General features: G+C 38.5%; 2 protein-coding genes and 1 pseudogene across 2 annotated transcripts; all 3 read right to left on the bottom strand.

The window, feature by feature from the left end:
- Nucleotides 1-223: 223 nt before the first annotated feature.
- Nucleotides 224-3488, bottom strand: LOC106368866 (pentatricopeptide repeat-containing protein At2g17210). The gene has a single exon (XM_048762553.1). The coding sequence runs from the start codon at nucleotides 2781-2783 to the stop codon at nucleotides 570-572; it is 2214 nt and encodes a 737-aa protein (XP_048618510.1). The 5' UTR covers nucleotides 2784-3488; the 3' UTR covers nucleotides 224-569.
- Nucleotides 3074-3256, bottom strand: LOC125590981 (annotated as a pseudogene).
- Nucleotides 3489-3718: 230 nt separating the features above from the next.
- LOC106368865 (probable serine/threonine-protein kinase PIX13) lies at nucleotides 3719-6205 on the bottom strand. The gene is made up of 6 exons (XM_013808929.3): nucleotides 5682-6205; nucleotides 5106-5422; nucleotides 4873-5008; nucleotides 4641-4783; nucleotides 4438-4561; nucleotides 3719-4361 (listed from the first exon to the last, which is right to left on the bottom strand). Exons 1-6 carry the CDS (start codon nucleotides 5761-5763, stop codon nucleotides 3931-3933), a joined length of 1233 nt encoding a protein of 410 aa, XP_013664383.1. The 5' UTR covers nucleotides 5764-6205; the 3' UTR covers nucleotides 3719-3930.
- Between the last annotated feature and the right edge of the window lie 2758 nt (nucleotides 6206-8963).

Raw genomic sequence — 8963 nt, 5'->3', positions numbered from 1 at the left:
ACTGAAATGGCATTTTTTTGGAATGAACATTCCATAGGGATTCCATAAAATAGTTACTAGTTTTAATGAAATCTTTTAAAACATAATTCCACATATTCTATTTTTAATGAAACAAAAATAATAAATCTTTTGTAAACTCTATGATAAAATGAATGAATGGAATGTATATAATTCTTTATTCCATTTAATTTAAGTTTTTTAATTTGATTTCACACATTCCATATTCCACAAATAATCATTTTTTATTCATAATATTCCTTTTAGGAATGGCCAGTTCCCTTGCACTTTTCTCAAATATATGAATCGCTTCTTTGGTATTCCCGTGTACTGCATATCCAGCGACCTTAGCTGGTGAAAGAAACAATATCAGATATATATGTTTCATCAAATATCTCTGAAGCTTCTATCATACTTCCGTGTTTAAGAGTACATATTAATCAGAGAGCTACGAACAGTAACCAAGATGAAGAGAAAGTGCATGAACTTGCTTTAGCCCTGATCAAGAACTGACATGCATCTTGAAACACTCAGCAAACTAGCAAGAGCCAAATACTTAAAACCTTCTTCTCCTAAAAAACTTTCGTTGAGATCCATTCCATTGAATTTTCTGATGTCAAGCATCTATGAAGACTCTGAACGACGGTATTTATCTCACAGTCACTTTGGTTTAGCTTCTCTCCCGCCAAGAACCTCCTAGACATGGTTCCTTCAAGAACCGTGCTATAACCTGCAACGACCCGAACTTTTCTCTCCTTCACCAACCTCCTCATTGACGCTACATCTTCCCACGATTTCTCTGCAGCGAACACGCTGGACGCTAGCAAATACCCTGAAGAACACAAGGGTTCAAGCTCAAGAACCTCAGCTATTGCCTCTGTGGTAATGATCCCACTTTTCAAACGGTTCCTGCAGCCGCTAAGAATTGATCCCCAAGCACTAGCCCCGGGTTTTACGTCTTCAGGAAGGTTCTTGATTAGTTCCATGGCTGTTTCAATCTCTCCAGCTCGGCTAAGCAAGTCAACAAGACAAGAGTAATGCTGCAACGAAGGTTTGTTGTGATATTTAAACATTGATTTGAAGATCATGAGACCTTGCTTGATCAGTCCTCCATGATTACAAGCTGATAAAACCGCCAGATAAGTCACAGCGTTTGGTGCGTAACCTTCTCGTTTCATTTCCTCAAACGATGCTAATGCTCTCTCCGGTAAACCATTTATAGCGTACGCTGATATGATCACTGTCCAAGAGACGACGTTTTTCCTAGGGACTAGATTGAATGCTCTCCTCGCCATTTCTATGGCGCCACATTTTGCGTATGCGTCAACAATGGAGGTATCAACTGAGATGTCAGCTGTGGCTAAGCCTCTCCGGATAGCTATTCCATGTGCCCATTTGGATTTTCTCAAGTCTGCTGAAACAGAGCATGCGTCAAGAAGATTAACCACGGTGACGGCGTTGGGCTTATCCTTCATCTGACAGAAGATTGAAATGGCTTCATCTGGTCTTCCAGAACGAGCTACTCCAGAGATCATTGTGCTACATGACACCACATCCTTGTACGCCATCGACTCAAACACGGCTCTTGCATCATCAACAAGACTGCAGCTTGTATATGCATCAATCAAAGAGCTCAAGGCAACTTCGTTAGACTCATATCCAAACCGGATCATCACGCAGTGTACTGACTTGCAGGGCAATGGCTGCTCAAAGAACTTGCAAACCTGAAGAAGACTCACGAGAGTAACTTCATCAGCTTCAACCGCCTCTTTTCTCATCAAACCAAACATCTTAAGAGCCTCTTCATACCTTTGGTTGTGTACAAACCCGGCCAAAATCGAATTCCATGACACACTGTTTCTACAAGTCGTCTCATCAAATACTCTAAACGCTGAATCAACATCAAACCCTTTGGAATACATATCGATGAGTGAATTGCGCACAAACAAGTCCCCCAAATCAAACCCTTTACGTATAGAAAACCCATGAACTGATCTTCCCATATTAACATCCTCAAGAACAGCACATGCCTTGAGAACACTTGTCACGGTTACACTATCAGGCTCTGTTTTCCCCTCATTAACCATCTCTTGGAACAACATCAACCCACAAACAGGTTCTTGGCTTTGCACATAACTTCTGATCACAACACTCCATGAAATAACATCTCTTTCAGACATTTCGTCGAACAGTTTGCGTGCGTTTGATGAATCACATTCTGCATACAAGGACGAGATCGAATTTTGAACAGAGGAAACCCCATAAAATCCACTACGGATCACGTAGCTGTGAATCTTCTCTCCATCAGCGTACCATCGCAAACTACGATACGCGTGAATCACAAGAACCAATGTCGAAACATTAGGCTCAAAGCCCCAAACTCTCGACTTCGAAAACCACCGTAGCCCTTCTTCATCGAAACCATGATCGAGAAACCCGAAAACGACGACGTTCCAAGAAACAGAGTCTCTCGAGGTCATACAGTCAAACGCTCGCGTGGCGGAACACAAGTCTCCGCATTTCATGTAGAAGTCAGCGATGGAGTTCCCGACGGAGACAAAAGACTCAAACCCTCTCTTGTACAGACTCGCGTGGATGCATCTGCCTCGTGACAGCCATGAGAGCTTACCACAAGCTTTGAAAACGATGGGGAAGAGGAAAGGGTCGTCAAGTTGAGTTCCAGATGTCGTCTCTATCTCTGAATAACTAGAGAGCACTTCCCGCCATTTTCCATTGGAGGAAGCTTGCTTGATCCTCGAGGACAAAGCTTGTAGCTTTGAACACATGTGCGTTCCTGTTTCTTCAGTCTCGTGAGAGCAAGCTCATTTCAATTGCAACTTATTTAGATTTTAAGCAATTACAAAACATTATTACACATGTACTAGTTACAACATATGCTTTGCCTCGTCTTTTATTTACATGTAGTAAACATATGAATAGTGTTCTAATCATCTTTAATGAAAACAAAACCAGAGATGGAAAAAAATCTCGATATTTGAGTTTAGCTTATCTTGTTGAAGAGAAAGAGTTGAGCTAGTTGTTCAAAAAAAAAAGAAAGAGTTGAACTATTGGTTTGGTGGGTTGAGCCAGTCCCGTGCACTAGTGCAACGCATGAACGATTCACAGAAACCCAAATAGCAAGCTATCTTGACGAGTTTTCCTCCCTAAAAAAATAGAGTTAATATCCCCACATATCAGATATTAAACTGATAAGAACAGATACTACACTTGATCTTAGCCAAAAGGCCGAGAAAGGTATTAGTTGAATGCATGCTCCTGTTTCCTGTTTTATAGTGCAAAGCTTATGACTAACTTTCTGTACCTAACCGATGTGGGACGGTTTGAAATAGCATCTCTTTAGTTTTCTTCAACAAAACAAAGTACAGGATTTAGCAAAAATAAAGAAGTGCAGTTACCCAAAACTCATGAATAAAGATCGAGGTGGTGGTGTTTAATTGAATCTCAGCGATCTATGTGAGGAATATATCTTATATGGAGAAAGGTTTTGTTTATTTGAGAACTTGAGCAAAAAAGATGGTGTGTCTGTACAGAATTTCCCAATTATTATCGTCTTTGGGAAGGTGCTGTTAAATATATACACGAATAGTTACAACAGTTTCTCTATGTTCCTGACTTCTAATTAAGCTCATATATTGGCTTCTGCTGCCAAGGCTGACTATATTTGAAAAAAAAAGATTGGACTCTTCATCTAGATAACTAATATTTCAAAACTTTCTTAATCTCTTATAAGCATCTACAAACACACACAACAACAACACATTTACTAGTTACAACATATGCTTATGTCTTGTCTTTTGGTTCCATATAGTATACATATGAATGGTTTTCTAATCATCTTTTTAACGAATACAAAACCAGACAGAGAGAGAGAGAGAGGAAAAAAGAATATCTAGTGTTCAAAAACAACCAACACTAGTGACCTCTAGCCACGGTATGCCTCGGTTGAAATGTAGACAGATGTTCCCGGCGATAATGGCTTTGTTGGTTACTTACGGTTGGGGAAGCTCTAGTGGTCCTTCGTTGCAACGGTTTCTCATTGGCAGCCACAATGAGTTCTAGCGATTCCACCACTTCTGTCATCGATGGACGGTTCTTTGGCTCGGGTTCAAGGCATTTCAGAGACAGTTGAGCAACTCGGAAAGCCGATTTGAAAGGGTACTTTCCTTCTAGACGAGGGTCCATTATCCTCCTCAGCTTTCTTCTTTCAGAGAGATGAGGCTTGATCCAGTCCGTTAGATTGTGTTGCCCGGTGGGCCGGGTAGGATCAAGTGCGTGTAAACCAGTCAAGATCTCAGCTAACACGACTCCAAACCCGTAGTTATCACTCTTTACATACAAGTGACCTATCAAGAACCAACCAACATAAGCACACAGTTTGTACAGAACCAAAGAAGACAAAAGACATTGTATTTGTAGTACCTGTAGCAACATACTCTGGAGCTGCATAACCATGTGTGCCCATAACCCTTGTTGTGATGTGAGACTGACTCGCGGAAGGACCTAACTTAGCCAATCCAAAATCTGATAGCTTTGCGTTATATGACTGCAACAAAGATCAAACAAGTTGAACTCACTCCACACTTATATATCCAAACCCATAAAGCCATATGTAGTTTACTTACACTATCAAGTAGAATGTTTGAAGCTTTGAAGTCTCTATAAATGACTTGCTTCTCTGAAGCGTGAAGAAACGCTAAGCCTTTAGCTGCTCCTATTGCAATCCTAAGCCTTATTTCCCATGAGAGTGGCTGAACAACAGAACCCTCTAGAGAAACAGAAGCAGATACAAATCAGTGGGGAAACATCCAACCATAATAACATCTAAAATGACTTAAATAAGAAGATGGTTCTTACTTCGAAAAAGATGATTCTCTAAGCTTCCTTTCTGCATGTACTCATACACCAAAAGCAACTCGTCACCTTCCAAGCAGTATCCCAACAGCTTCACCAGGTTCGGATGAGAAACCCTCCCAAGAAAGTTCACCTCACACTACACAGAAAAAAAAGAAAAAAAAAAAACCATCAAATAAGCAAACAAAACTCTGCATTGCATATATCATTGATATAAGTTGGAGTACTCTACTCACTTGCCATTCCTCAAATCCTTGGAAGCTTTCGGAGTTGAGTTTCTTGACAGCAATCACAGTTCCAGTGCTGTGACTCCCAGGCCCTTTCTCTTCAAGCCAGCCTTTGAAGACTTTCCCAAACCCTCCTTCTCCCAGAACATTCTCAGACTTGAAATTCCTGGTTGTAGCTCTAAGTTCTGCAAGGCTGAATATCCTTAGATTGGGAATGGGAAGTATCTGACCCTCGGGGCAAGCATCTCCACCACTTCCCGCAGAGAATCCACTAGTGCTAGATATGTTACTTCTTGATGTTTCTGTAGTCGTTGACTTAAACGGACCTGTTTCCATTAGAAATCATTCCCAAAAAAAAAAATGAAGTCACATAACATTCAGTCAATAACAGATCAGACAACAAGAAGATGCGATCAGCACTTGATCTTACAGAACTATAAGCACAACAAACCCAAGAACCTCGGAACAAACAAGTACATAAATGATACGCAACGTATTACACAAGTTGAAGTGAAACTTATTTTAGGAAACTGAACAGATTACTCCTTAGAAAGAAAGAAAAGCAGAGAAATTGAGAAAACGAACCTGAACTGATATTACCAGTAGTGGTAGGTGTTGTTGTTGCAGTTGAAGGAGATTTAGATGAAGAAGACCAGCAAAGCCCCATACCGACAGACAATATTTAAAAGCCGAACTCTTTTTTTTCTCAATTATATTAGACAAGTACCTCTGTTTATACACTTCTTGTTTTCAGGGTTTTTACACAAGTCAAAGAGAAAGAACAAAAAAAAAGAGGGTGTGAATCTAAAAACAGAGAGTGCTTTACAAGAAAAGACACAGTAGAGGATGATGGATAGAGATCGGACAACAGGTACCGTTTAAAACCGGGTGTGAATGAGTAGAGAGACAACAACAAAAAAAAGATGTGTGTTTTCTCCAATTCGACGAAATTGCTTTTCTTTGACATGGAGAGAGAAGAGAAGGATAAGGACGTGGTTACTTTGTTACCATGTCACTGAGAGACGAAAGCGAAGACTAAGTCTTTGAAAGAATGATGGTCCAAGGACGCAAGAGGGAGGAGCAAATGAGAGGTTTATGGTCAAGTCAACTTAATAGAAAAATTGTTTCCTTAGCCACCTGTTATGAGAACTCAATCAAATACACCCAGACAATTCTCAGCATTTTCTTCATCATTTTACTTTTCAATACGTCACTATCTCTCTGTTTGAAATAGTTGGGATTTTTTCTATATAAGAAAAATAAAAATCTAATAGAGTTTAAATCAGAAAACCCTAATAATGTTATTCAATTAATAGAGTTTAAATCTAAGCAAAACCTACGGTTATTCGAATGACGATTTTAAATTCTATTTTAAAATCTAGTTTTACTAGATATGATATTTTACTAATCTAATTTTTTTTTTGTTATTCAATGAATGATTTAAATCTAATTTTTAAAATCTAATATTACTAGATATGATATTTAAAAATTGTTGTTATTTAATGAATGATTTAAATCTAATTTTTAAAATCTAGTATTATTCAACTTCAAATGATTTTAAAGTTTTTTTGTATTTAAAACTGATTTTAAATCATTTGTTAACGAGACTGCAAAACAAATGATTTGAAATCATTTTTAGAATTTAACCATCTAAAATAATCTTTAAATTTAAATTTTTATTAATAAAACATTGACAACTGATTTTAAATCATTGATTGAATAACATTCAATAAAATGTTTCTATAAATATATCACTTATGGAAATGGAAATATAAACAAGTTGTTTTACTATATGACCAAGTAAAACCTGATAAAGAACATCATCCACAACAACTTTACTATAGCCCTAGTAACCTTCAGATCTTTGTATAGTAGCTCCTACTATCGATCTGCAACACCAACCCCTTGTACAGTTTACCGGTGAGTTGAGAAAGACGTCGGCAAAGAAATCGATTTGTGTTGCATTTGTTACTATCATTGGATATTTGCTTACATAAAAGAGGATTTGAGAGAGTGACCGATACATATACTTGTATTGCATATCTTGAAGATATGCTTGCATTAAATGTTCATTGCCTATGTCTAACCCTAATTATTAGATTTAGTTACTGACATCGAAATCTAATACATTCGCCCCAATAAATTTTTTTGATACAAGCTTCCTATCCACACACCATTCGTCACGTGAGAAATGTTGATTTTGTGCATTTGGTCTACACTTCACCTACAGCACTGAAGTGACCACTTCAGAAACATGTCTTCTGCAGTATGAGGTTGTAGGGAATGTGAAGTTATCTAAAGCACTGAAGTGTCCACTTCAGAAAAGCTGCATCTTGCACTTTGATGCTCTAGGGATATGTGTTATGTTTGGGCCTTAGTGACTGAAGCCCATTAGTGTTAGGGTTTAGAGAGACACTATATAAACTCCCTAAACCTAATGACTTGCCACTCAACACATATAACACTCACTCTACACATATCTGAGATTAGAGAGAGAGGCAAGAAGCAAGAGCAAGAAGAGGAGATAAAAGGAGTATCTACAGAAGGTTGAGAAGAAGCAAAGAGAGATCCGGTCAAGAGTCTCAGACTACTTCTTCTTCTTTGGAGTGTAGATTTCATCTCTTATACACACAGGTTCAGTAAGCTCAAGTCTTAGGTTATTGTTTGTGTTGTCTCCAGGTGAATAGAAAAACACAGAGGTGGTTGTGTAAGTAATATCTTGCATACACTTGATACTAGTGAATCGTTGAGAGTACCATCCTCTCCCCAGATGTACCGGTAAAGGGAACTGGGTAACCAAATCTTGTGTGTCTTTAACTAACTCAAACAACAACAAGAAGTGTGCCAAAGTTAATTAGTCAAGTGAGATAAACCGGTTAATCGGTTTAAGAATTCTCAACAAGTGGTATCAGAGCATCAGTTTTAGCAGAGAAGGTTACAGTTTTAGTTTCTGATATGCTATTGGTGTCTGGCTGCACAGAGGTCTCAGGCTTTGTTCTGAATTTTGTGTTGTTTGAGGAAGCTCAGATTATGTGAGAAAGGCAACATCGAGAACCTGGAGAAATGAGGAAATGGTGAAGATTCTCAGGTTCAACAACTTCGCGACTTCATGAGAGAAGAAGCATATGATGTTATGAGATATGCGATGTTGAGAGTGGTTCCTGGCAAGTCTTGGAAGAAGACGCCAGTGTTGGGGAAAGGAAGATTCAAAGTTGACTCGGTTGAAAATCAAAAGAATCTGTGAAATATTTTCTCCAATGGCTTGTGAGTTCTACATCATTGTGAGTTTTACATCATTGTGAGTTCTGGTCAAAGAAATTCATAGGTGGTGGTGTTGAAGTCATAAGAAGAAGAAAGCAGAGATAAAGCAGGAAGCATTTGATAGAAGGTGAATGTTCTTGACAGTGCTAAAGAAACCGGTTAAAGGTTGGTGTAAGCTGATTGTCTTTCACAAGAATCAGCTGGTTTGTGATTCTGCAATCATGAGCTAAAGCTTATGGCTCAAGGTGGTATATTAGAATCATATCATCAATTTCAAGACTCAAGTTGAAGAAGACATAAAGTCTGTTTCCGCTGCAGTCACAAGATGGTTGTGATGTTTTGTATTGAAGTTTCAGTTTTGTTTAAGTTCTGCATATCTATTGAGATTAAAAGCTTGTTGGAACACGAGGAGCTTGTGCTGGTTTTGCATGGGATTGGCCAAGATTCAGTGATGGTTTTCATGTCTTCTTTGGTTGAATCAATTTGGTAAAATCAGTTGCAGATGGTGTTCGAAGTTTTTTGGTGATATTCCAAACCCGAAAATTTATAAGATTCATGAAATTATGGGACGCCTTAGAACCTTGAATCTTATGGGTGTTTTATCGT

The sequence above is a fragment of the Brassica napus genome, chromosome C7, assembly GCF_020379485.1.
Source record: "Brassica napus cultivar Da-Ae chromosome C7, Da-Ae, whole genome shotgun sequence".
Taxonomy (NCBI): Eukaryota; Viridiplantae; Streptophyta; class Magnoliopsida; order Brassicales; family Brassicaceae; genus Brassica; species Brassica napus.
This window is presented reverse-complemented; position numbering and strand designations above follow the sequence as displayed.

Coding starts and splice junctions, on each gene's coding strand:
- LOC106368866 (XM_048762553.1), bottom strand. CDS start 2,783: ATGTGTTCAAAGCTACAAGCTTTGTCCTCGAGGATCAAGCAAGCTTCC.
- LOC106368865 (XM_013808929.3), bottom strand. CDS start 5,763: ATGGGGCTTTGCTGGTCTTCTTCATCTAAATCTCCTTCAACTGCAACA. Junction 5,423..5,681: donor TACTGGTAATATCAGTTCAG/GTTCGTTTTCTC, acceptor TAATGGAAACAG/GTCCGTTTAAGTCAACGACT. Junction 4,784..4,872: donor AGAGAATCATCTTTTTCGAA/GTAAGAACCATC, acceptor CTGTTTCTCTAG/AGGGTTCTGTTGTTCAGCCA.